The sequence below is a fragment of the Astatotilapia calliptera genome, chromosome 2 (assembly GCF_964374335.1).
Source record: "Astatotilapia calliptera chromosome 2, fAstCal68.1, whole genome shotgun sequence".
NCBI lineage: Eukaryota > Metazoa > Chordata > Actinopteri > Cichliformes > Cichlidae > Astatotilapia > Astatotilapia calliptera.
In genome coordinates, this window is record NC_137423.1 from 28,394,291 (window position 1) to 28,422,164 (window position 27,874).

Sequence of the window (27,874 nt, forward strand, 5' to 3'; positions counted from 1 at the left end):
ATCATTATTTTTTATGTCCATGAGACCGATCTGTGGATAAATGATTTAGGCTCATAAGAGAGGGATTCAACATTTCTCTTAAAGATGTAAACACACTAAACACAGTCCCACAAGATACTGAGTTTAAACATTTGATAACAGTTACTCAGTTAAGCAGAAAACTGAGTGGTTAACTTATCAAAAAGTAAGTAGCCTGTAGAGTACCACTGATTACTTTATATTTTGTCTCTAAGGAACCAGACTTCCCGTGGGTCTTTCAAGGTTTTTCTTTTGAAAGTGGCTGCTTCTTTAGCGATTTTCAATCCAGTCCTTGTACCCGACCATTGTCAGAGGAATGTTTGTGTTGTTTTCAATTAAGCCACTTAAAACTAACATATGAAAAAATTTACAAGGGATCTACCAATGTTGCATCTTTCAAGTCAAACAAGGACTGGTTTGGGACTGCACTTCAGCCAATGCAAACATACTGCCAATGCAGTAAAGACATACAATAGAACTATCAGTCATGGATTGGCCTCCCCAAAGCCCTAAACCTCAACATTATTGAAGCAGTGTGGGATCATCATGACAGAGAACGAAACAAAAGGCATCTCTGAATGTTGTTTAAGAAGCCTGGAGAAGTATTCCTGAAGAATACTTAGTATCACTGCACCCAATTTACATTTTCCCAGCAAATTATAAAGAAATGGGTGACTCAAGACTTTTGCAGAGCACAACATAACTGCGAACTGCATCTCTGTTTTGGGATGTTTGACCAAACAGGCAATCAGATACCAGCAAACTTGTATTTTAATACCATCTACATCTTAGCGGTGCATGGGTAGAGGCTTTATGGGTTAAAAAAAAAAAAAAAAAAAAAGATCAGAGAAGCAGCAGTTTTTGTAAATTTTATTGTGAAAAATCAAACAGACTGCTAGATCAATATATATATTGATACAATGTTAATGGCCAGTAGTTCTGTTCAGCTGCAATTGTGATTCTTGAACCATGTTGGAAGTCTGCAGTTCATTCAGCCCACATGACAAAGACAAGTGAAAAAAAACTGCCCTCCTTTGAAGCCCCACCCAACCAATTATTACCTTGTGGTGTATAAAAAAAAAAAAAAAAAAAAAAGACTTCTTACTCTAAAAGTGAAATAAGAAAACTAAAAATACAAAACTTTGGTCTGCTTCCCTTGACTGGCTGTTTTCACAAATTCATTTCAGCCACAGAGGGCAGAAACAATCAGCTGTTTAAAAATTTAAACAGAAAAAAAAAAATCTACAAAAAACAGGTTAACCTCGCTCCTATTGAAGAAAGATAATATCAATGTCATCAAAATAGGAAAGTTAGCCCAGTACTCACATTTTTGTCAGTTGCTTATATTGTAGCTGAACCTCTGCTTCAAAGGCACGTCAGCTTTTACCTCCCTTACTCTCACGTCTTACATGTACAATGAAAACAGAACAAACACACTGACCTTAAATACAGAGTTAACCAAAATCAGGGAAAAAAAAAAAAAAAGGAAAACAACTAGACAAGTTTGAGCGTACTGTGTAACAGCGATAAAGGACTTCCTTCATCGAAGCGCTGATTCATCCCTCCCCATCTAATCAAATGTACAGTCTTCCCACACTCAAACCTTCACTGCCCTCAAAACAACCTACACTATCTCTGTACTCTGCGCTGTGCAGCTGGTACTTGTTTATGTAGGTATGAAATGTATGCGCTGTGTGCATGTAGTGGAGTGGTCTTCAGAGGCCAGCGGTTTGAGGAGACGAGTAAGGGCGCGTTAGTTTGGATTCGTGGGCCTTCAGCGTCCCAATGGCGTCCTTCACTGCGTGATAGATGATGTTCTTCACCTGAGGGTAAAAAAAATACAACAAAACAGTGGTGAGACAACACCAGACACAAAACACCTCACACCGATAAGAAATGATAACTTTTCAATGCTGCTGTGAGAAAAAAAAAAGTTTTTATTATCTTACTTTGAACAGTATCATCGTGCTTTTCCTTTTATTTAACAAAAACATAGCATTGTTATATGTAAACACACGCTGTGCTGTGTTTGACTATAAAACAGAGACAGAACAATCAGCTTTTCCCAGTGAGAACTCTATAAACATGCTGCTGCGTTATAGTGAAGAATGGCCTCTAATATAAACATCCACCTTTGTAACAGTGTATACACTCACTGATCACTTTGTTACACCTGTTCAGCTGCTGGTTTATGCAAATATCCAATCAGCCAATTACATGGCAGTAATTCAGTGGAGCTACGTGTGTAGACATGGTCAAACTGAGTATCTGAATGGGCAAGAAAGGTGATTTAGGTGACTTTAAACATTTATCTGCTGGGATTTTCCCACACAACAATCTCCTGAGCTTACAGGGAACGGGTCTGAAAAAGTCAGAATTTCAAAGAGCATGAAAACATGGATCCATCCAACTTTAAGCCACTCAGTACTAGGTGAGCAACACTGAAACAATCTCACAAAGCACTAATCATCTCAAACAGGTTTTTCAAACATGACCAAGAGTTCACTGCACTCAAACAACCTCCACAGTTAACAGATCCCAATCCAATAGAGCACCTGATGTGGTAGAACAGAAGATTCCCATCATGGATGTAGAAACTGTGTGATGCTGTCATGTCAATGTGAATGAAAATCTGAGGAATGTTTCCAGCACCTTGTTGAATCTATGCCATGAAAAATTAAAACTAATCTAAAGACAACCCCATTACCAGCCAGGTGTAACTAATGAAGTGTCTGCTGAGTGTGTATATATATATACACAAGGGTTAACAAAACAGACACAAGAGTGTATGGAAGGTGAACAATATAAATTGTGCCTGTTTCTTTAAACCCTTCAATTTTTAACACTTTATAATGCTTCTCAGGCTTCAGCCCCAGTTTATAGATGACATACTGGTAACCAATCTTAATTTTATAGTTTTTAAATAACTGTCAGCAACTAATAAACTCTTTGTTCCAATAAAAAGATCATAAAACTGTGAACACAGAGTTAAGTAAACTATAGCCTACAGCTTCAAGCGACACAAGCAAACATCGTCCTCTAGTATAAACCATCCAAATAAGACATAAAACTACACACTGAGAGGAAAAACACACCCACCTGGAGTTTATCTTCATGGTTTGTGTGAGTAGTGGACAGGTGTCTGAACTCCTGGGTCAGCCTGAAACAGTGCCTCACATGCTCGGGAGACACAAAGTCCTCCGCCACCTTGATACAGCTGTACAGGTTGTGCACCTGAGTGTGCAGAAAGGACAAATGTGTTCATGAGAAAAATCACAAAAAACAGGCAGGTCTGTTGAATCACAGGGTATGTGTACAGCTCCACTTTTCATATAAAAACAGTCTGACCTGGTGGGGAGCTCCAGCAGGGATAAATACAGCATCTCCTAAGAACTGTACAATGGCCCAACCCTGGACGCCATATTCTTCGTAGAGCCTGCGGCGGAGCACCTGGTCCAGGTACCAGCTCTGGTCATGAATCGGGTCGTGATCTGGCGGGTTCTCTTGACCTTGTTCTTCTCCCACCTGTGAAAGGTCAGGACAAGCCATTGCTTAGAAAGAATGAGCTTTTAAGTAAAGTTCCCCGGCTGGCTAATTTTTGTTTGTGAACTTTAATCATCTTCTGCAGAAATCAAGCTATCGTTCTACCCCAATTTTATTTATCCAATGACAATCCTGTCCTCACAGTTTATGGTTACAAAATGTTACGGCTACAGCTAGCGACAAGCCAGCCTGAAACAGATCTGCCGGCTTGCTGACCTTGCGAAGCAGCTCCCTGATTTTCTCTGCGTCCTTGGCAGCATAGATGTGCCAGAGAGCTCCAGGCTTCTCCTTTCCCTCGTGCACCCTCCTCTTCGTCATTTCATCCACATCGCCTTCCTCAATGGTGGTCAAGACCTCTGGAGACCAAACATAAACAAACAACAGTTGTAATCAGCACTGTCTCTATAACAGCTGTAAGAGAAGTTAGTTTATTTGACTTTTAGTGGCCTTTTTAAATTAGCTTTTGCACTGTGATTGTTAAATTTTTCCACAGCACTTTAAACACTACCGTGTTTTACTCTATTCCATTTCCATGAATGACTAAGCTAAGTGCTGGGACAGTGATTGGAAGTGCTAAATCTACATATTTTTTCTTTAAATAGAACAATTTCATTCATATACATCCATCACAGACTTTTTCTTGGCAGAAACGGTGCAGGGATGTAGTTCTCAACTGGTGACAAATGACCTAAGAGGACATCAATGCTGTAAGAGTTTTATTCTGAAGTGCACTAAAAGCTCAGAATCTGCATCTTCCATGACACAAGCATGCCAAGCAGCAGGCCTGTGTGCTCATGGGTTTTCAATGAACTGTAACCACCGTATTTCCTCAAATACTGACCATGACTTTTATGTACCTCAACTGCTGAAGCAGGTCTGTATCAAGAGGCAGGTTTACTTTCTAATGTCTTGTTTGTTTTTTTAAAAAGATATTTTTGGTCTTGTCTCAGTAGGAATACTTTTTAAAGTTAGTGCATTATTGTACTTCAAATTAAAAGCCCTTTAGTGTTGCAGTGCACAAAAACACTTTGATTCTAAAGGCATACAATAATACAAGAGAACCCAGACAGGCTAATTTCTTCATGCTGATCACGTCCCCCAGGCATTATTGGAGGCGCTCCTTTTAGCTGAATAAAGGTTTTCACTTGAGAAAATACGGTAATTAATATAAATGCGGCTTAAGCATTCATATTATTGAGATCCAAATCTTTATTATTATTATTATATTTAATAAACTATGTTTCTAATGCATGAAAGCCTTGTACATTTCCTAACTACTAACTACTTTTTTTGGAAATATGTCGCTACTGAAAATGTAGATCCTATGGTCAGACCAGCTGAGAACTACTGGGGCACAGGACAGGACAAGCTGCAGACTACACAATCACATTTATGACACATAAACATTCACAGCCTACTGCTGACTTACACAGCAGCTAAAACTACTGCCTTAATAAGAGTCCACTGGACTCTCGCCATAATACTGACAGACCTTTGATTCATTAACACAAATCGAAACAAACGCGTGTAATAAAATCCGTCACGTCAGTGGACTTTCATCTTTCCCTCACCAAAAACCTGGCTGTGGTCAAAGTTTCTCATTGAAATCTAAACGTGTTTGCATTCAGCTGTAATAAACGTGCCCGTGTACGACTGCAGTTTTTTTCTCTAGTCCATCATAAATAACTTCTTTACAGCTATAAGTTCAGCTCCTAGGCTACAACAGTCCTTTTATGTTTATGTTGTTGGGGTCTTTATGTATAAAAGGAAGGATACTAAGGATTTGTCTTAAACCGACTTACTAATAATGATGTGCTCATTAGAGTAATATTCTTTGGACTGTAATCACAGTGCAATAAAATAAATCCTAATAAAGGTTTTAGGTGGTTTAATGCTTCAAAATGAAAAGAAACATCCGGCTGATTCTTCCTAAACTTTTCCACTGAACATTGAAAAAGCTGGGAAACTAAAGCACAATAACCCATCCAGTTTTATCCTGCACAGAGTGGCTTTCCTGACTGCACCCTTTCCACTTCCTGGTGGTGACCCAGGAAGTGGAAAGGGTGAAAAATATATACAACTTAAAAAGAAAGTAGTAATTTCAGCATAATTAACTTTTGAAAGATAAATCACCAGCTGGATGTGGAGGTTCTATTCCTAATGTTCTTTTTTGCTAACTTTGCTCAATAAAGCATAACAAATCTCTTCCCTCTACTACTCACTTATGTCTTTGTATAAGTTTAAAACCTCATTAACTAATTAAGAATATTAGATAAGCACACTACAGGAAAATGTAGTTTCCTACATTTCCTACTTATCCCTAATTGCGTGTGTGCAGGAGCATGAGAGTCACTCAGATGAGTGAAAAGAAGCCTGCAGAGGGGAACAGGTAATGCCAAATCTAGATGCCCTTCATTCAAACTTTTCTCCCACAGGGTAAGGACCAGAGCACAGTGCACCCAAAACTACCAAATCTCCAACCAAATGTGTCACATTTATCTAACCCAACACTGAAAATACACAGAAGGAAAATAAAACAAAAAAACACGGATCTCCAGAGAGCAGCAATGCAGAAAATTTAAATGCCATATGTGGTTACTTAGTTTAATAAAGCGTGTATTTACACAGAAATCTGGAAAAAAGCGTACAAAAATGCAGCAGCAGAAACTAGCAGACGGTTCCCAGTGCTCTGGCCCCTACTGCACAGATAACAGAAGGATGGAGTGGAGGAGTGAAGAAGGGGAGTTAGTCAAGAAGAAGGGCATGCTACTCAATTTATACAACTGAAAGTCTACAGACCTTTGCGTCCAGAGATTTCTGCCTCTGTGAATGAGAAATTTTGCCACAATGTAAATGAGCAAGACCCACTGAAGGGTCTTATCAGAGTCCAAGCCAAGACAACTAAAACAGTGTAGCTATAATGTTTAGGATGAGGTTGTGGAAAAACTGGGTTGTTCAAGAGCGATAAAGTGAGGAATGAGTGATGAAGTGTTTCAAGAAGAAAGTTCGTTAACTTGTACTCCACTTAATGCTTCACAGGATAATATGGCTTTAGTGTGCAAGGTGTGTAATATTGTTACAGAAATACTCTCACATTACAAAAATTTGTGTTTTTGGAAGTCAGGATGGATTTCAAAAACATTCATATATTACAGTAACACATTTTTACTATCAGGAACAGATATACGTGTAAATCTCACTGTCACAAGCCTGGAAAATAAAACAAAACCCTGACATTCAAAGCTTATTCCCACTTATTATTATAGCTGATTAAGTTTCTTTTTGCTTATATGGTTTTGCACGTTTACTTTTAAGCCATAAATCTGACAGAGACTCCAGATATCTGACCTGTAGTGTTAAATCTGGATGTTCGGGGTTATTTACATGATGGAGTCATACCAGCTAATGTACACTGTCCCTTCTTAAATCAAATGAGCAGCAGAGGCAACAGCGTCGGAGCACCAATGTGACTCTCTTCCATTTACGGAGAGACCGCAGAGGTAAAATTTTTAGCTCCTATTTGGTTCATTTTATTGGAAATCGGTTAAATTAAACAATCCTGATATTCAATGAGTTTGTTGAAGACAGAAAGCAAGACCGTAAAAAAAGGAGACAAAGTGTGTTTAAGTCTACCAACCTTCCTCCTGGTTGTTTTCTCCGTGAGGGATGCCAACATAGACCATGACGTTGACCGCATCAGACACATCCAGGTGGAGGTTAGTGGTTCCCACCTTCCGGTCTTCAGTCGATATTAAGCCTGCAGGTTAAAATAGAGGGAAACAAGTGATGCGAGATGAATAAATTATATCGCACATAAGGAGAGAAAGACAAAATAATTCCATCAGATGTTGTTCTTACCATAAGCGTTGTACATCTTCGGTCCAAGGTCAGGACGCACAAAAAAGTTAGGGAGGCGCGAAGCGAGATTTAGACGACCGTCTCTTTTTGTGTACTCGGGCAAAGGGAGGTTGTCCATTAAATCGTCAAACCTGGGAAAGGTACAAGAGACATTCCCATCAATAACAGACCTTACATAAATACAAACAGGCAGAATTTACAGCTGCAAAGCATGAAAATACAAAGAAGAGATCAAATCAGTTAGCTCCTCTATGTCCTCTATGTGTATGAGCGAACAACCGCAGAACATCACTGAGACGCTTTCTCTGTAAATGTTTTTGTGTTCCTCACCGTGTGGGCATCATGTCCCTGAAGTCTTCACCTGGAGGCCAGTCCTTTAATTTTAACACCATGGGCAGGCCATCGGCATCTTGCAGTCGCTCTGCATTCATAAAAAACACATTTAGTGACATCTGTCCAGCATCAGAGAAAAACATGGTAGATACAATAATTGGTGATCTCATGGATCCAAGTAACAAATAAAATAATTGAGGAAAAAGAGAGTTTGGATACTCACTGGAAATAACCTCAAAGCCATCCCAGAACTCTCGCACCTTTACATCAGAGATAATAGCACAATTTCTACAATTGACCAGGTCTACGTCCTGGTCTCCAAACTCCTCGCTGAAAGCATCAGGCCGCCACAACTCAGTCTTCAGACGTTTATGTATCCCTGACACCAACACAGGCTGGCCACAAAGCAGAGGTAATCAGACAGTAATGGGTGAGTTACATCAATCAATGCAATAAAATTTCAACCCATAGCTCAGTAACATCCATCTCCGCATAATTTTAACACAAAAATCAAAGAATTGGATGAAAGATGAAGTTATGCTAATCATAATTCCTACCTGTCCCTGCTTCCAGCACTCTCTGAAGATCTTCCAGTTGTTGCTGTTGCTGGGATCCTGTAGGCAAAGGAGTCGGCCATCACAGAGCCAGGAGTGTGAGGTATGTGGCTCCAAAACGCTAAGGCCCATTACGCCGTCTTTGCGAGACCCTAGCGCTCCGAGTTCTCCGCCTTCAGAGGCCCCGGTGCGACGGCCCTCGGCCTTCTTGGTCTCCACAACTGAGGCGATGATGTGATCCAGGAAGTTTGGAAGGCTGCTCTTCAGCTTGTCACTCTGTCAGGTCACATAAAGATTTTGGGTTACCCAACAATGTAGTTTTATTCGTAGCTAGCCGATACTATTGTTGAAGGAGTACAGTCTCAGTAGTTTATACACTAAAACTTACAAAGAATCAGTAGATGGTGGTAATTTTTTAATGATTTACTCCACAACTTGTGCACTTCAGAAATCTGTTGCTTGAAATACAACAAATTGTATTCCTGTTTTCAGCATCTAAATTTCCATATTTAAATGGACTTGAAGTATAATTTCAAGTTCAGAAACTTAGCTGAAGTTTTTGTGTTGATACATGCGTTTGAAAAAAATTGATCAATACTGTATCATCATATGGAAAAATGAAAACATTTTACTTACGCCTGCTGAGGTAAAAACAGAGGGGAATGGTACCCCACTCTCTCCAGGGCCTTGGGGCAGTTTTCCTGGTCCGGAGTTGAGCAGGTCCCGGAGACTGGATCCCTCAGGTTTAGACTGGGCCATGCTGGAGCCCAGTAAAAGGCTGTTAAATAGCTTAGGGCTAGAAGCAGAAGGCTTTGAAAGAGCACTGAGGGAGTCCAGGCCGAAGGGAGGTCGACTGTCTCGACTCATTATGGAGCGAAGCGAACCGGATTCTGGAGAAAGATGGGAGGAAGGAACGATGTTATTCAGATCAGTTGATGTAATCTTTTTCATGCACTAAGATTTTACACACTCAACACTTGTAACCCACTTCTTACTTACCCTTTGTGTCATCCTTGGCTTTCTGTGTGGCCAAGTCTGCCAGCCAGTGCAGAGCAGAGCTGTTGCCTTCTCCTGATGAGCGCGACTCCTTGACAGAGGACTGTGTGAGGTTACAGGGGGAGGACGTACCACTGGTGGAGGTACTGGTACTGCCCACACTTTCTCCACCCCCACTGTCTGACGATACTGGTGTCTGTGTGGTTTCTGTTTTGATTGCTGATGTTTCTCCCTCTGATTTTGGAGTGATGCCAGTACCAGAGGTTGCACCTGCGAGGACACCCCCACTGCCCGGTGTGGACTGCTGAGACACACATAACAAGATAGCAGAGTCGTCAGTTTAGGAGCTTTCAAAGTGTAGACATGAGAAAAGAAAGCTCGTAAAGTTGTAAAACTGTACCTGTGAAATCCCATTTGGGGCAGTAGGGCGCACTAGAGGCTTAGTGTGTCGATTGGCACAGGGACAGTTGGCTTTAATACCCCACTTGCCTCTTGCTGAGTGCACCATGTCTCCTATATTGTAAAGAGCTGGAAGAGAAGGACAGTACGATCATCACACCTTTTACTGTAGCAATATTTGATCACAGGTAACATTTAATGTTCCTGTGATGAGGCAGTTGATCATAATGTACATGTTACCTGTTCCAGGTATAATTTGTGTAGGCATGAGGTTTTGTGGCTCGTGAGGTTGGCCTTTGGCACACTTCAACCAAGAGAAAACTTCATCCTCCGGAGTTTCGTCTACATCTGAAGGACAGAATAAAGTCAACCATGTATTTCCAACACAATAAGCTAAATAAGGAATAAAATAAGACACACTAAACAGCCCTAAAGTTACTCTAATATCACTGCAGTGACTCACCCTCCCTTGGCCTGTTCCTGCGAAGCCGGTAGCAGTCCAGACACACTCCAAACCCACATTTACGACAGACCCAGTGGATGTTGAACAGGGTGGTCTCACACACATCGCACATTTCTCTGACGCCTCGCACGGCACGTTTCCAGGCCACTTTCTCTGCAGGACAATCAAAAAATAAGCGGATTAGACTCGTGGCAAACAAAACTCTAATGCGAAAACATGAGCTTGGAGAGATGTCTTTATACTTACGGTGAGGCTCCACCATCATCATGGCCTCCTTCTCAGACATCACCAACTGACAAAACTGATCTCCCACATTGGCCAGGATGTACTTGGATGTGTCGAGGTCGAGGCCCTCATGGACAGCGGGCACAGGTAGCCACAGTCCCATGGCCATAGAATCACTCTGCTGGGGACTTAAGAAACCTTCCACACGCAGCACACCTTTACGAGTGAAAGCCAGCCTAGTCACGAGCAAAAAGAGTAAAACATTAAGGTCAAAACACACATTTTTTTTTCAAAATAAAGAAATACATAAATAAAATTATAAAGAAAGACAAAGCTGCGTGATCCATACCTTCTGAAGTGGAAAAAACGACAGGCTACATTCGGATCATCATCGTCGTCGCTCTCTTCGCCCGTATTCCGATATTTCCGATAACGCTCCAGGCGGCATTCGCGGCACTTGTGCAAGTGAGGGGCCACATTGATGCAGGAGCCATCTTGAAGAAAGGACTCACCAGACTGCTTTAGACGACGCACCTTGCTCTGATCTTTAAGTACAGACTGACCCACTGGAAAAGAGAGTTTAGTGTTACCTCTCTTGGTAAGCTTGTTTATCACCATTTTAAAAAGTGAGAAGTGGACAAGTCTTACCTTTGAAAGGCTTGTTACGTGGACGGCTCTTAGCGGCCCCCTGGACCTTATTTTTCTGCATGATGGCTCCATCCTTGGCAGAAACAGATGGTCCTCCTGGGATTTGACCTTTCTCCAGGCCCTCTTCATTATCACTCAGATCTGAGAGGTCACTGTTGCTGCTGGACTCGGAGTCATGTTTAGATGACTGGCCTCTGTCTTCCAAGCTAAACTTCTGAGACTGGCTCTGGTCGAAGGGCACGGGCACCTCCTCCATTCCGCCAGGGCCAGCGTTTCCAAACATCGGGCAGTCTGAGGTGGATGATGAAATCTCGCTAACATCTTGCACCTCCTTTGTCTCAGTCCCTTCACTTTGTAACGTCTGAGATGAGGCTGGTGCCGGAGAGGGGGAAGTGCTGGTTGAAGCAGCTGCTGACGATGCTGGGAAAGGAGAAGACAGAATCCCCTTAGGTGGCTCTGCCATAGTGAACAGGTTCGGCTTGCTGTCCAGCGCAGGACCCATGGACTGTGGCTCGGACCCAGTTAGGCCAACGAAAGCTGTGAGGGAGGATTTTTCCCCGTATGCCAAAAATGGATTAGCAGACTCCTTGGAGTTCTGTAGAAAAAGGTTCTGGTGACTCTCTGCAGAATTAAAACCAGACTGCAGCCCTAAGCCAACTACTGAACTTCCATTATTACTGTTCTTTTTAGAAGCACTTTGGGCTCCAGAGGACACTGCTGGACCACCCACATTTAAGCCAGAGCTCCGTCCTCCTGGAGAGCCCCCCATGCCCTGAAAGGGTGAAGATGATTTGTTGAACACACCATTTCCTGTTTGCTGGACCTCAGGCACTTTAGGCTGCTCAGGCTTTTTCAGCCCTTCAGTGGGGGCTGCTGGCTTGAAAAGGCTTGGAGGCTCTTTACTCAGGCTCTCAGACACTGCAGTAAAGTAATTGGTGTCCTTGGATTGGGTCTGATCAGCAGTTAGATTTAGGCTGGTGACAGACTTCTGCGACATGCACTGGAAAAACAGGTTCTGGTCTGGCTTAGGCTGAGCCTCAGTCTTTGCTCCACCAAAACTGAAGCCAAAAGGCTTGGGAGCATCCTGAGAGGCTGTGGTAGTGGTAGGAGCTCCGTTGGTCTGCGAGGTAACATCTCCAAATACAGGAGCAGTAGGTCCAGCTTGGGACAAACGAAAGCCTGATGCCGTTTTAGATCCCTGAGGAACAGAAACACAACACGGTTAAGTCAAATAATAGAGATAACAGATTGCAAAGAGCAATTTGTTGGAAATGTACAGTATTAATGGTACTTGTTACATCATTGGTTTTACCTCCGTCTGGCTTCCCCAGTTAGAAGTTTTAGAGCTAAAACCCACAGAAGCTGAAAGCGAAACACTGGGAATGCTGTCTTGTGACCAAGAAATGGTGACAGGTCCTGGGGAAACAAGAGCAGCTGTTTTGGAATAAGCTGCCTGGTTGCCCTCCTCTCGTTCGAGCTGGGGGGATGAGGAGGCCTTGGGGGCTGGTGCTCCAGGAACCAAGACTGGCATCTGGCCTAGTGAGGGAAAAGACGCAGTGGAAAAGGGGGAAGGGGCTGGTTTGAGGGGAGGAGGAGTGGGTGTAATGGTGGTGGTCGAGTCTGCTGCTCCCTGCGTGGCGACTGCGCGACCGTTTTCTTTGATGTGGCCGGGATAGCGAGGAGAACTAGCGTTTGACTGGTCCATCTGGAGCGAGGAATTAATTGTTGGGGGCGAACCTCGGCCCTGAGGAAAGGTTCCATCTGAAGAGCTTCCATTTTTGGTTGTGCTGCTGACTCTTTCACCAGAGTCTCCAGCCCAAATCCCCATCGCGTCCACTGCAGTTTTGCTGGTGTCGCCGCAGTTTTGTGCGTCCGCTCCGGTATCTGCTGCTCCTTTAAACCGTTTCAAGTTCAAGTCATCCTCACCTTCTGAGGCAGTCCTGCGTCTGCGTCCGCTGTCTCCTTTCATTGTTTCGCTGTCCTTCCTTCGCCGCCCATTCTTGCCAAGCTAAAGGCAGAAAATATCCAGAAATAATTAAAAATCTAAATCTCAAATGACTTATTAACTAAACATACAGCACACAGCATGAGGAGAGTTTGATGGATATCGACTACTGAAACAACCCTACCTCCTCCTCTGTCAGCATGACGTGTATCACACGAGGATCAACCATCTGATTTTCTTCTCCCTGCAGCGCAAAAAAAAGAAAAAAAAGTGTAGTCATTAAGTAACATTTATTTACACCATGAACAGTAGAATTTATTTAGGCAAAACATAAACATTACCTTATCCAAGGTAATCTCCATAATGTGAGAGATAGGGTCGTGCTGTGAGACCAGTCCAGTGGCCCAGCACTCTTCAAACTCCGGCTGGTACACACGAACTTTGCGTCCTTGAATGGTGTATGAACCTGAGGACAGGTACAATGGGAAAACAGGACTCGAGAGAATTAAATCTACATCCCTCACATGTCATTTAAATCTGCCAGACAGATATGTTGCTTTTAAATAAAACACAGATGGTTTTTATTCTGAACTCAAATTCCTTCATTTCTCTAACAATACGGGTGACAGTGTCCAACCTGAGGGCCAGATCGGCTCTGTGAAAGAGACCAGCCCAATAGAGGACTTTGTAAAATGTGAAAAATACAGAGGAGGGCGGCATAATATTTAGGTCTTCCACTATAATTTGCACTAAACAAATTGCAGCAAAGGTATCGCTTCATAGGAATAGTTGTCTGCACTGTTATAGCCCATTTCCACTAGTACCTACTGAGGTCAGATGGGCTTGACTCAACTTTAAGGATTTTCCAGTAGGTGGTGGTACCTGGTACTTTTTTAGTACCTACTCAGCCGAGGTTCAAACTGATCTGAGGTCATCTGAAAACAGACTGCATGCCACCGATTAGCTAGTCAGTGGGAAGCTAATTAACCCAAGCAGCTGTGTGCCAATGTGCTTGTCTGAGTTGCTGTTGTGTAAATCACTAAACTACAAAGCCACCCAAACGCCACGTTTAAGAACATCAAATAAATCATAACCAGAAATTAATAGGCTTAACTTAAGTAAGTGCCACTGATTAGGACTCCTTTCAATTTTAATTATGTGACAAACACCCTTAATTGTTTTGGTATGTACCACGTCCCAGATGTGAAATCGAGATAAAGGAAACTGGTGAAGGTTGAAACTTACCCTTCCTGAATATCTCCTGCAGTTCAAAGTCAGTACGCCAGCTGGAGATGGCAGCCTGCAGAGATGGCTGCTCCAACAGCAGAGGGTGTCTAACATCTTTATCAACCTGCAAAAGGACAGAAACCAAACTGATCTGAAGCAGCGCTCGCAGTAGAGCTGAAATGTAGAACAAAACATGTATGCAGCTTCACCCTAGATTATTAAGTAAGAAGCACTTAATGAAAACAGAAAATAATTCAATTGTTTTACATTTAAACATGTCAGTGACATTAACATGTATCCTGAGTGATAAATAGTCAATCTGTTTAATGATTGCATGAAATAGAAAACACCAGACGCTAAATCACAAAATGTTGTTGGTACTGTTTGATATACAAGTTCACAAACTTCTTTAACAAACGCTAGAATTTTTGTATACCTCAAACCTTTGGACAGTTTTGTTGTCGGGCAGGAACTCAAAATTCTTGTTTCCAAAGTACTCTACAGGAACCAAGGATCCTAAACCAACTCTGTCCACCAGAGAGCGGAAAGTCTGTGGAAAAGGCGAGAGCATGTAATGAGATAAATACAGGGCGAGAACTTACATTAGGTTTATTCAGTTCAACAACCAAAAGGAGTAACAAAAGTATGCATTTATGCATTTTTTTTGTATGTTATACAATTTTGTAGATCAGTCTAATAGTCCACCACCAGTTACTTGCCACTATATTTGGTATAATCAGCACCTCTGTGCATTTAGGTGTGCAGACATGGTTAATACAACCTCCTTAAGTTCAAACTGAGCATCAGAATGGAGGAAAAATGGTCATTCAACTGACTGAATAAGGCATGGTTATTGGTTGTTGGTGTCAGACAGGCTGGACTGGGTATTTCAGACAGTGCTGATCTACTGGGATTTACCCACAGGACCATCTCTAGCACTTACGGAGAACGGTCTGAAAAAGAAAGTTGCCAGTGAGCAGTAGTTCTTTGGGTAAAAACGCCATGCTGTTGTAGACTGCTTGATAGAACGGCAACAGTAACTTGAACACCCACTTGATGAACCAAGATATGCAGAAGAGCATCTATGAATGCAGAACACATTGAACCTTGACGCAGATGGGCAACATCAGAAGGCCCTTGGGTCTTATTTCTGTCAGCTAAGAACAGGAAACAGAGTCTACGATTGACATAGGCTCACCAAAGGATTGGAAATATGTTGCCTGGTCTGATGAGTCTCAATTTCTGCTGGAAAATCAATCGGCAGGGTCAGAACTTGGCATAAACAGCATGAAGACATTGATCATTCCTGCCTTGCAGGCTATTGGGTTGGGTTTAATGGTGTGGGGATATTTTCTAGGCATACTCTAATCATCTTATAGTAACAGAGTATCGTTTAAATGCCACAGCCTGCCTGAGTACTGTTGCTGACCAGCTCCTTTTATGCCCACGGTGTGACCATCTTCTGATGGCTGCTTCAAGCAGGATAACACACCATGTCAAAAAATCTCAAGTCACGTCTAACTGGTTTCCTGAACATGACAATGAGTTCACTGTATTGAAATGGCCTCGACAGACACCAAATCTCAATCCGATAGAGCACCTTTGGGATGTGGTGAAACAGGAGATTTACATCACGGATGCATTAGATGTATGCATTAGTTCTGCAGCTATCAATTATTTTAGTTATCGAGTGTTCGATCAATTATCTGATTAACTGAATATTACTTTGTCATATTAATGAGCAACGATAAATATTCAAAAGAGAGGAAACTGATCTTTCAAACTGCACTACTAATTGCAATTTCTAAAATGGAAACCAATGTTTTAATAGTTTAACTGAATACAACGTCTGCCAAAACAATTCAAACCTCTCATTGTATTTAAATATCATATTAAAATCATATTTTAAAGAAAAATATTTCTTAAATCCAAAGTAACAGTAATTTAAAAAAAGAAAAAAAGGTATATACACGACCTAAGCTGAGGCACAGAATAAAACAGCCTTTACTCTTTCTTTCAATGTGTTCTTCCATTAATAGGAGGCAAAAAGAGTTCTGACTGTACTGCATCACCTGGACGTAGTAGATCTGGTGGGTGTTCAGGCGTATGTGTTTTCTGTGTGTGTGCTCGTGTGTCTGTAAATGATGACTGCAATGAAGAAAAGCAAGCATGTCCACATTTTTAAAACTGAAACTGGGCTTTTAAATGCAATATTTTCTACTGCAGAAAACAGACGTTCTAACGGTGTAGATGTAATAATTAATGGTAATAGTTGATGTCACTAATTCAGTGTCCATGTCAGCAGCCTAGAGTTTTACAGGCCCATGTATATTTTTACTGGCCTGCAGTAAAAACATTTTAAATATTTTAAATCACAAATGTGGGTGACACATTTGTGATTTACAGGGTGACAAGTGAGCGCTACCAAGTTGTTGGATTAACCCAAAGCATTGAACCAAAAAAATGCATCAACCATTTTTTAAGATTATTGAAGAATGATTTAATGCAGCTCTAATGTGTAACCAACACATCTGTAGCAACTACCAATAGGAACCAGAATATTTCAGGAATGACACCATTACTTTGTTGAATCTATGCCATGAAATATTAGGGACAGTTCTGGAGGCACTGGAGAAGGTGTAACTAATGAAGTGGCGAGTAAGTAAAGTAAACTGGCCAATTCAAAACCAAAACGTCTATGAAAGGGTAAAACAGACTGCACATTGACCTGGCCTCGGTTGACTTCTGTTTACTATCTGGAAGATAAGTAACATAAGCAGTTAATGATGTGCTGACTTTCCTGTCTGCCCTCAAGGTGATCATTAAGCCAGTTGTATACGTATGTACTAAGAGTCCATGCGTGAACACATGCAAGCATTTTGCTTGTTTTTTTGTTTTTTTTAAATGTGCATGTAGACAATGTTTTGCAATTGCACTCAAACCGTGCAGATCATTTTTTGTTAATTCTTTGTCATACATTACATCAACATTTTGGGACCAGAGTCATTTTCATATAAATAAGAAAACAGCACTCTCACACTGATTACACAAAGAAATATAGAAACAAATAATACAATTATAACATGCTTTATGCATTTACATTAAACATGGATGCTTTGATCTTATGCAAGTAAAACATCAAGCACTGAATCAAACTCCATAGTAATTGACTCATTTTATTGTTGAAATTAAGCTATCATTGCCAATATCCAGCTGCAAGTGTTAGCTGTTCAAAACACGTACGAGGTGATGGTAACCTTCAGATTGGACATTATTATACTTATATGCAAATGTGCACTGCAGAGCGTACAACAATGACTAAAATAACTCCAAGTGTGGATGTGGAAGGTGAGCAACATGTAAATGGCGCTTTAATTTTTCTTTGTCTCCTCTCAATGAGTCGGGAGACACCAGTGTGGGATCAGGTGCACACTTTATTTTCAAATGAATTTCAATGACCAAAAGAGTTATCCAACTTCCATTCACTTTACATTCCAAACATAAATCTGATCTAAGTACAGCTCACTCTACTCCTCATTCACAGTTGGAGCCCAGACTATTTGGGTGGTTAATGGTTTTGCTTGTTTCCAGCTGAGCACTCACCAGAGCAGGCCAGGCTGGTGCCGAGGCTCCGCTTGTGTCGGTAACGTCGCTACGACGGGCCCAAACAATGGAGTCTTCTACCAGCACAGCTTTCACCCCCTCGTCATACACCTGCACCCAAGAACAGCGCTGCGAAGCATTCTCAAACTCCACAAATACCTGCAAAATCAACCAGAACATACACACAAGGACTGTGAAGTGATGAAGCAAGTGAAATTACCGCAGACTCTAACACTTTCAGGAAATCGCAAGTCTAAACAAACAAAGCAAATCTGATTCCTTAAAAAGGTATTAAAATATCAAATTTGATACAAAGTTAATTAATATATTACCATCACAGGATGTTAAACTGTATTTTGGTTTTGTGAATTAAGTGAACTGCATGCTCCAACAGGTTTATATAACCTATATGTATAATATGTGTAAAATATGTAAAATCCACATTTAATTGAACTTAAACTTCAAGGAGGCTGAGTACTGCTAGAGGAAAACTTGAGATATCTTTTGTTGTGTTTTCAGGTTAGCCCTCAAAACCCCGGGCTGCTGTTTGGATTCTCTAAGTGAAAAAACATCTGCAGATTTACTCAGTAACTGCTCCTTTATGCATCATCTGTGGAAAAGTCCCCTTAACCATGCTGCCCAGCCCAGTGAGAAATCTGAAAAAAGATGTGTGATTTGGAGAGTAAATAACAGCCATACAAGTATGAGTCAGTCAACACTCGCTATAGAAGTGAAGAACACCAAATGGTAAGTCCACTTTAGTTCTTGCAGTTCTGGGTACTACTCTACTATGAATGTGCCCTGCTTGAAAAATAGCACTGGCTGTGGATACCAAGAACAAGATTAATAAAACTGTCATATCTGTCCAAATGGTATTAATTTCATTTGTCTTTTTCCCCAGTAACCATAACTGTATTTGCTAGTTCTGAAAAACAAAAACAGAACCAGACACGGGATATTACCATCACAATCAGCCTTAATAGTAGTCATTATGGCTGCCACGATTAGTCGACTAGTCAGGATTACGTCAACTATCAAAATTGTCAACGACTAATTTAATAGTCGACGTGTCGTTTGAAGCTTTTTAAGATCCCAAAAGACGCAGAAATAAGTAGTAGGATTTAAGAGTGTAATAACGAACTGAAATAGAAGATGGCAGCACTGCACGTACAAGGATTCCAGCTGCCGTTAAACCCCGAAGAAGAAGAAGCAGTGTCTGGTATCGTGGCTGTGTTCAAATTCAGGAACCGCAAACTCCTGAGCCTGCATTTGTAGGCCAATTACGTTACAGCAACACGACGAAGGCTGTTCAAATTCGAAGACTCCTCCAAATCCGCCCTTCATTTCCCCAGATTTGAAGGATGGGTCGGATGTATCTTTCGTGGCCCAACCTATCCCAGAATTCATAGCGCGGCCCTGCTCAGTTTTCTACAATGGCGGCAGCTACTTAGTTTTAATATTTCTGTTATTATTCTTTCTGGGTCAAAAAGTAAACTTTTAACATATTTTCAGGCGAGAATGTAGCTGTGCAAACTTCAAATATCTGCTCGGTTTATCAAGACATCACATATTTTCAAAAGCACTCTGACGTTTTTGGAGATGTCTGTTACCCACCAGCTCGATAGCTAGCCGGGGTTCAAGGCTCACTAGAGACGGTGAGACGCCCAGCAAATAGTTTTCGAACCCACCTCCGTCTTTCGCTACTCAGGTTAAACATGATATATAAGTCACTTAGATAACTTAAAATGTTATTGTTTGGCTTTTTTTAGTGTTTTATTTGTTCCTGAGTAAATCGGTTAGGCTGAGATTAAAGTTATAGTTTTTACACAGCTGAATAAAGTTCAAGCAGACAGCTGATTATCAGAAGTGTCAGATGCTCGAGAATATACTCCGGTGTCCTGTTATATTTAAGATAGCAATGAGCAGATGGCTGAGTTCATTAAACTCCACCGAAACAATATATTTAAATAAAATTTAATAAACTATCATCTTGTCTTCATTTTTAGTTAGCACATATCTTAAACACTTTAAGCTGTAAGCTAAGGATAGTTATATAAGAGCAGATATTCTGGTGCAATAAGCTGTACGTTTTACGTCCAACTGATGCATGATCTGATTAGTCGACTAATCGCAAAAATAATCGGTGACTAGTCGACTATCAAAATAATAGTTTGTGGCAGCCCTAGTAGTCATACTATTTTTCTTTGGAGAAAAAGAATTGTAGATGCTCACAAAACACGAGCTGGATATACAAAGTTATTAAAGCTGCTCCAAGAGTCAAGAACTGGAGTGAGAAGTGTCATCAAGAAATTCAAAGATTGCCACACAGTACAGAACAAGGACAACCTGGTGAAACATTATGCACACTGGAAGCGTGACCTTTGGCCACATGAGATGAAACTAGAGCTTTTTGATCACAGACACTCAGCTTATGTTTGGAGAAAGAACATCAAGCTCCCAGTGAAACATGGTGGTGGGAGTATTATGCTGAGATGACGCTTCAGTGCTTCTGGAACTAGGAATCTCGTCCCACAGAATAGTGAAGAAAGAAGGATACGTAAAGATTTTGAATGAAAACCTTTTTTACAAATGTAAAAAGAACATTTTCATAGAGACATGATTATTCCGTCATCTGTTACTTTATGCAAATATGCACAATGGTTGATCGTTGCCAAAGTTCACATTCAAATGATCGGCTACACAAAGTGACAAAGTAAACATAAGAACACCCGAGCTCCCACTTCTCACAAAGGACTACAGCTGTTTAATGGAGATTCCAGTCTTCCAGACTCCCACCGTCTCTTCTTCTAGTCACATTTGTTTACACTTGAGGTGGGAATATTACATCATGTTATTGATTAACACTATCTATGAAACTGATCGGCAACGACTTAGTTTTAATAGGAAAGGTTTCCCCTAACCTTTTAAGCAGTGCATTTGCATAATGACTGAAACTAGCACCAGTGATAAACAGTGGGCTGTGAGGTCAGTTTCTTGATCATTAATTTGCAAGAGAGAATGAAAGAGCCCGAATGGCAGCACCAGGTACTTGTAAGCTGCCCCCTCGAATACAAACCTCAAAAACTGCCTGTTGTTCATTTGTATAGCATCATGAAAATAAGCATCTGTTAGACTGATGTGACAGATTGATGTGACATCGGCACCTGATGTTTTAACACACCCAAACTGGGAGTTACAACCTGAGACATTTTGTGTGCAGGGGCTTTGTGCTTGGGAGACGGTGCTGGGAAAGTACAACGCCTTCAAGGACTGATGCTAGGACTGCGCCTCTTATTGTATCTTTGCCACTGGAGCCCCTCTCCGCTCAATCCCACACCTAGAACTACTAAGGCTTTTTCATCCTTGCCGTTGGGTCCCACCGGGAGCTTGAATGTGGACCTTTGCTCCAAGCCGACTGGCGTGGAACTCGAGCTGGAGGCTGCGCTCTCACTGAAGGTTCACCCACAGCAGCAGTGGATGCTGCTCTTGCCCGGCGGCAGAGGAGCAGTAGGACTGTGAGATCTAGTTAGTTTGGGCTTGGTATGACGTCTGGCGATGATGTCACGCAGTGCCTCTGTTTGCTTCTTCCACAGATCAAAGCCTTAATGGCTTTGATTGATTGCCCAAATAACTCGGCAGCAAATACTCAGCCCTGTCATCATGCACATATCATCACAAGTCAAGACGTAAACAGAGGTTTCCTCTTCTAATATACGCGGAGGGAAATCCCGTACTTTATGTGTTGTACCGAGTGAATCAGCTGAAAGGGAACTATAATTTTATAGGTGAAATGTAGCCGTACTTATTTGGATGCCTGGACATATACTCTGAAGGCAGCAAACTTGCAGAGACAATACCAAGCAAACTGCTTAACCTCCAGGTAGTGATGGTTTGCCACTGTGCAAGACAATTCATTCTCAAACAACAAGGAAAAACGTTCCAAAACCTTGGTACATCCCACGCAAAAGGCAACAGATTTGCTAACTTTGTCCATGTGGCATCAAGCTTTACAGTACCGTATTTCCCGGACTACAGAGCGCACCTGAATATTAGCCGCACAAGCTAAAAGCAGGGGAAAATCCTGTTTTGTACATACATTAGCCGCACCTGACTAAAAGCCGCAGGTGTTTCAATGTTGACTTATCATATGTAAGAGAATATGCACAAATCGAATTGTCAGGAAAGAGATGGCTGTTTGGAGACACACCACTTTTATTAATATTTTGAAAAACAAGTTATGGGTACATATTTGCATAACCTTTTAGGGTATGTGTACAAGTAGTGGTAATTACAAGTACAAAACATGTACTGTGCTTCATAAATGAGTAACAAATGTAGTACATAACAATAACCTACAGCACACCAGAAAAATAGATTCAGACTACCTTTTAGGCTCAGGTGCAGTGACACGGCTTTAACAAGAAGAAAAGTCAGTCATTCACCACCATCTTTCTCTTCTTCCTGCGCACTAAAACCACCAAAGTCCTCTCCTCCAGTGTCGGAAACGAACAGGCTCAGGGTGGCTTCATCATCCACTCTCAGCTCCTTTCTTTCGTTGTCACTTTCAAAACCAAAGAAATCCTCATTGTCAGTGTCAGAGTCGAACACCTTCTGAAGAGCCTCCTCTCCATCAGGCAGCAGTCCAGCCCTTCGAAATCCGTTGGTGATCGTGGATGTTTTCACACTTTCCCACGCTGTCAGAATCCAGTGGTGGAGTTGGGCATAACTTGCTTTTTGCAAGTTTATCGCCGCTCATCATCCACGCCTCCAGCTGAACGCGTAGTGCTACTTTGAAGTTTGTTTTTCGCGCTACTTCGTACGGCACTACGTTGCCTGGCGGATGGACATGTGACTAACATACCACTCTTGAACTCCGATCCTTCCGCCAGGCAACGTAGTGCCGTACAACAGCGGAACAAACAAAACAAATCCGCTCATGGACAATCCATAGAAAAGCCGCACCTGACTAAAAGCCGCAGGGTTCAAAGCTTGTGCAAAAAGTAGCGGCTTATAGCCCGACAATTACGGTAATTGTTCAGATTTTAAGGTTTTGCTGCACTCGTCTCATGCATCTGCAGCCTTCCAAATACAGTACTCTATGAAATCCACAGATCTCGGTGTCAAAAGCTTTCACTGGTCCAAATAAATCACAGGTAATAACCGCTTGTCTGCAGCACATATGGAGAGCATTTGTGCCAAGTAAGTGATCCATGATTTCCATGGTTCTTCAGTTTTACTTTTCCAAAGGTAACAAGGAATAAAAATCACCAACATGTCAAGGATTAATGACTTTAAAAAAATTAAAATTTAAATCAACCAAAACCAGTCTCTTCTCAACTTCATCAGATATCTTCACAATCTGGTGTTTCTCTGTATAGACAGGTGCATATGCATTAATGACTAAATACCTATACTCCACCTCCATAGTGTTAGACTGCAACTCCAAACTACTGTGGCCCTGGAGCTTGTAGTGCATCCACCACAGCTGAAGGTCTAGCATCACCACCTGCCGTCCAAGACAGTGATGTTGGAGTACATGTGACAAAAGAAGCATCCTCTCTGGAGAATTATCTGAATGATAGAGGGCCCCTGCAACAGCAACCTGGAAAGCGATCCGGTGCGTAGGGAAAACAGAAGACAGGACAGCCAGGACTAGCAGGTTCGCAGCCACTGGAGTTTCATGGTAACTGCGAGGAGTCTGTCCACTTGTAAACTGACTGCAAAGAGACTCAGTCTCTCAGACAGACTTTGAAAAACTGCCAGATACAACAAAAAGGCCATCTGTTTCCATTTATACAATAAGCGCCATATGTTAAAATCATGAACTGCCAAAGGTCTAAAATGCAGGAATGCAGAAACTTTACTAAAATTAGTTTATTGCTTGATTTTAGTCACTTTTGTCACTATTCTGACAATCTGTTTTTGTCACAACACCAGCTGCAACAACGTGGTTAGTACTGTTTTAGCTTTTTAAGTCTGCACATATAAGTACCATGCTCCTAGGGGATCTAATGTCATTTAATGAAGAAGGAACAACCACAAAGTGAGCTTTGAGTACCCTACCAAATGCCGCTTGGTGCAAAACCTTCTTAATCTAAATTTGGTGTTGCTTTTTATGAATCCAGAGCATACGTTCTTCTTTCTTTGTTGTTAGGATCTGGTCCTGACAGCCTGCACTGACATCTATGAGATAAGATAATCAGAAAGCACGTGTGATAAAACATATCAGACGGTTAAAGATGATAAGAAGCAAAAATTCATAAATTTCTGTATGGCATCTACGACTATCAGTCATCTTAGTGGCTGGATCATTATTGTAATTTCATTTGCCTGCCTATTTAATAAATCTTGTGTACCTTCAAGTCCAGATCAAGCTGGGACGACAGGAAGAGTACCTATGATCAACAAAGAGAAGCCATACTAAGGTTTCTGCAGGTTCACCTGGGGAAGGATCATTAACGATTGCCTCCGGCTGTCTTTGTCTCCACGTTACCAGGGTGCCTGGTCCAGTCTGTCATCAGCAGCACACACTAAAGGTGTTGGATGGCTCTTGGCCTAACCCCCTGTCTGCAACTGAGGAAGGCTTGACTCTCTGTTACTTTACTAGTGACTTCCTTGCAGGTTTTCCAGCTGTGTGGTGCAACTAGGGCCTCTCGTCAGCTGTCTACGCCCAGAGAACACCTGCAGTGGAGGCAATGGTTTTTGAGTTGTTAGTTGAAATATGACCCCAACTAGCCCATATGACCCTATATTGAAGTCACTGGACCCTTACCTGTATTCGCAAATGGGCTCAATCGGACTTAGCTCAGACCTTGTAAAAGGAAGAGAACGTTTATGTCCGATCACACTTCTGATTGAACATGTTCTCATATCCATATCTTGTGGGAAATATGTAGAAAGGTTCAGGGCTACAGGGCATATATGGTCTAGTGTGGATCTAACTGATAAAATGTGTCCCTTCACAGCACGTTTTAATTTATTTATTTGGGTTTCAGTTCAAATTAGGGCTGCCACAAACGATTATTTTGATAGTCGACTAGTCACCGATTATTTTTGCGATTAGTCGACTAATCAGATCATCATCCATTGGACGTACAGCATACAGCTTATTGCACCAGCAGCATCTGGTCTTATATAACTATCATTAGCTTACAGCTTGAAGTGTTTGTGCTAACTAAAAATAAAGACAAGATGGTAGTTTATTAATTTTTAATGAAATTTGCAGATTGTTTCGGTGAAGTTTAATAAACTCCTTGCTTTCTAAAATATAACAGGACACCGGAGTATATTCTCCAGCGTCTCACACTTCTGATAATCAGTTGTCTGCTTGACAGTTTTAGCTGTGCAAAAACTATAACTTTAATCTCAGCCAAACCGATTTACTCAGGAACAAATAAAATACTAAAGAAAGCCAAACTAACATTTTTAAGTTATCTAAGTGACTTATATATATGTTTAACCTGACTAGCGAAAGACGGCGGTGGGTTTGAAAACGATTTGCCGGGAGTCCGGTGTTCTCACGGCTCTAGTTAGCCTTGCCCCCGCGTAGCTAACGAGCTAGTGGGTAACAGACGTCTCCGAAAACGTCGGAGCGCGAAAATATGTGGTGTCTTGATAAACTGAGCAGATATTTGAGGTTTACACAGCTACATTCTCGCCTGAAAATATGTTAAACGTTTATTTTGTGACCCAGAAAGAATAATAAGAGTAAAGTTAAAACTAACTAGCTGCCGCCATTGTCGACAACTGCGCTGGGCTGCGCTATGAATTCTGGGACACAGCTTCTTCTTCTTCGGGGTTTAACGGCAGCTGGCATCCTTGTACATGCAGTGCTGCCATCTTCTGTTTCAGTCCGTTATTACACTCTTAAATCCTACTACTCATTCCTGCGTCCTTTGTGATCTTACAAAGCTTCAAACGATGCGTCGACTATTAAATCAGTCGTCGACGATTTTAATAGTCGACATAATCGTGACTAGTCGACTAATCGTGGCAGCCCTAGTTCAAATACACTCAAAGTTTAGATAAATTCAATGTTTAAAAGACACTGTGCTCTTTGGAAAGTTAACTTAATATTGACCAAAAATCATTGTAGTGGGATTTTTTTCAGATCATGGATGAGCGCTGCCCTACAAAGAAGAAAAAACATTACAACTACCAATCTATCCTCCATCTTCTTCACTAGACCCCTGACTCACACCTGCCAGCTACACGTCTTTAAAAAGGTTAGCACATAAACAAGCTTTTCACGTTTTTGGACTGATCAGTTAGCCCACCTATTTTTTCAAAGCTCAGATTTCCTGACATGTCCTTACATGTTCACTGGATGGTGGGGCTCTGAGAAGTAAACACCGGTGGCATAAACCCTCCAAGCTGGACAGACCCCTGACACATACAGCAAGGTTTAAAAGCATAAAAGGGTGTGCAGTACCACATGTCCAAGTCCTTTTGTTTTGTTTATCACTGATGGAGCAGGTTATCAGATTAGGAGACGAACATGGATAGAAGATGTTTTTCATTATGTTTTTATAATTATGCATCGACATGCACGATAAGGGCAGAGCACAGGAACAAGTTCTCACACAAGAAGTAAATTCCTCAGTTTAAGATTTATTTCCCAAGAAAAAAAACAACAATACACAATTAGGAAATGCACACCTGAGGTCAATAAGTAGTATTGCTACTCTTTAGATAAAAGCAAACAAAAAAAGAGGACTAAGGGCTACATTTTTTGTTGTAGCTTGCTTTTTCTAATAAACAAAAAGATAAAACATCGGAAGCGATTACATTTTTTTTCTTAAAACTACATTTTTACTTTACTTGATAAACATCTATTAATGTCAATTCAAATGCATGCTACTGTAATAACCCGCATTTGGACTACAAAGTGCAGCTGTCATGTAGGTCAACCACCGCCACCCAGTTTTCAAAAACTCTCCCAATTTTTGGGCTCGGCAACACTACACTTTCATTCATTCAAATTACCACCCCGAGCAACAGTGTGAATACTTAATAATCTGGACGCAGAGTACGCTCGCAGGGATTCCTGGTTCGCCCCTTTATGAACTTGTAAGGCCTTTAACTAGACATGCCTCAGCCAACTGTGGAAGCTCATCAACCTTTACGGTTACTCTGTGACTGCCGGCGATTTGTTTCAGTGAAATGAACCCTTAGTTAGCTCTAACGTATCGATGCTTTCGAAATTCGTGCTAAATAGTTAACGAATAACACTGGAGCTGGGTGTCAGAGAGCTGAAAAGCGAACAAAGCAAAGGCCAAAAAAAATCCCCGGCCTCGAGTTTAGCTGCGCCCCAGTGGCTGCGACTTGGAGCTAACCAGTATGTCCAAAAGCTAACATAAAATACTAGCAAATGTAGCATCGGTGCTAGGTAAAAATGTGTTCGCTAATGTAGAGCACATAATAAACAGCTGGTACGCTGTGCATGTATGTTAACTGTTGTGTATTTAGCTATGCAGGACGGCATCAGCTGAATGTAAACACTGACCGTTAGCCCCGCTGCAGTGGTTGTTGTTGTCGCCTCCCCGACGCTAACCTCCGGGGCGGCCAGGCCGATGACACTCACTGCCCGCACAGTTCCCCGAAGCCAGTCCCGGGCCCAGGCAGCCTGCTCCGACTCGGATCCATTCGCGGACCTGCCGTCGTCGAGGAGCAAAAGCAAACGCTTCCCTATCAATTCAAGAGAGTCCTCCATGGTTTGCTCACAGGCTAGCTGCCTCTAGTAAGCCACCATAAACAGTGTTAACTTCTCCGCTTGGGATGGGAACTCAAGAAAGCTAAGGTTAGGGTACGATCGGAAAACAGCTTTAAGCTCGATGCCCAATACGGCTCGATTCGACGATTGCGCTGCACCCCGGGGACACGCGGCTGAGGACCGGGTCACGCCAGGAATTCACCCAGTCGAAACGTTTTTGTCCTCGGTGTTAACGCGACTATCCAGCTCTGTCCGCCATTTAGCCCTGCAACAATCAAACGCACTCCTCGTATTCAGGCAGCACTGCGGAGACACGGAGAAAGTGTGCGCAAACGGCGACCTCTAGCGAC

The 27,874-nt window shown here is 41.8% G+C and overlaps 1 protein-coding gene across 4 annotated transcripts; it reads right to left on the reverse strand.

Annotated features, from left to right (window-relative positions):
• Window positions 1-873: 873 nt before the first annotated feature.
• kdm3b (lysine (K)-specific demethylase 3B) lies at window positions 874-27,848 on the reverse strand. 4 transcript variants are annotated; one of them, XM_026191631.2, is made up of 25 exons: window positions 27,318-27,848; window positions 17,813-17,971; window positions 14,646-14,759; window positions 14,228-14,333; window positions 13,324-13,448; window positions 13,167-13,226; window positions 12,350-13,045; window positions 11,038-12,235; window positions 10,739-10,955; window positions 10,411-10,625; window positions 10,165-10,317; window positions 9,942-10,049; window positions 9,703-9,830; window positions 9,306-9,603; window positions 8,943-9,196; window positions 8,310-8,582; window positions 7,976-8,147; window positions 7,750-7,840; window positions 7,420-7,550; window positions 7,199-7,318; window positions 6,361-6,384; window positions 3,778-3,917; window positions 3,367-3,543; window positions 3,118-3,252; window positions 874-1,841 (listed from the first exon to the last, which is right to left on the reverse strand). In XM_026191631.2, exons 1-25 carry the CDS (start codon window positions 27,522-27,524, stop codon window positions 1,734-1,736), a joined length of 5,409 nt encoding a protein of 1,802 aa, XP_026047416.2. In that variant the 5' UTR covers window positions 27,525-27,848; the 3' UTR covers window positions 874-1,733. The 4 variants fall into 4 exon arrangements, with proteins under 4 accessions (XP_026047416.2, XP_026047409.2, XP_026047433.2 ...); XM_026191624.2 differs by having other exon boundaries at window positions 9,306-9,606; XM_026191648.2 differs by lacking the exon at window positions 27,318-27,848 and adding an exon at window positions 24,254-24,283 and having other exon boundaries at window positions 9,306-9,606.
• Window positions 27,849-27,874: the final 26 nt, after the last annotated feature.

Coding starts and splice junctions, on each gene's coding strand:
- kdm3b (XM_026191624.2), bottom strand. CDS start 27,524: ATGGAGGACTCTCTTGAATTGATAGGGAAGCGTTTGCTTTTGCTCCTC. Junction 8,148..8,309: donor AGTGCTGGAAGCAGGGACAG/GTAGGAATTATG, acceptor CTTTGTGGCCAG/CCTGTGTTGGTGTCAGGGAT. Junction 1,842..3,117: donor ACCATGAAGATAAACTCCAG/GTGGGTGTGTTT, acceptor TTTTACCCTCAG/GTGAAGAACATCATCTATCA.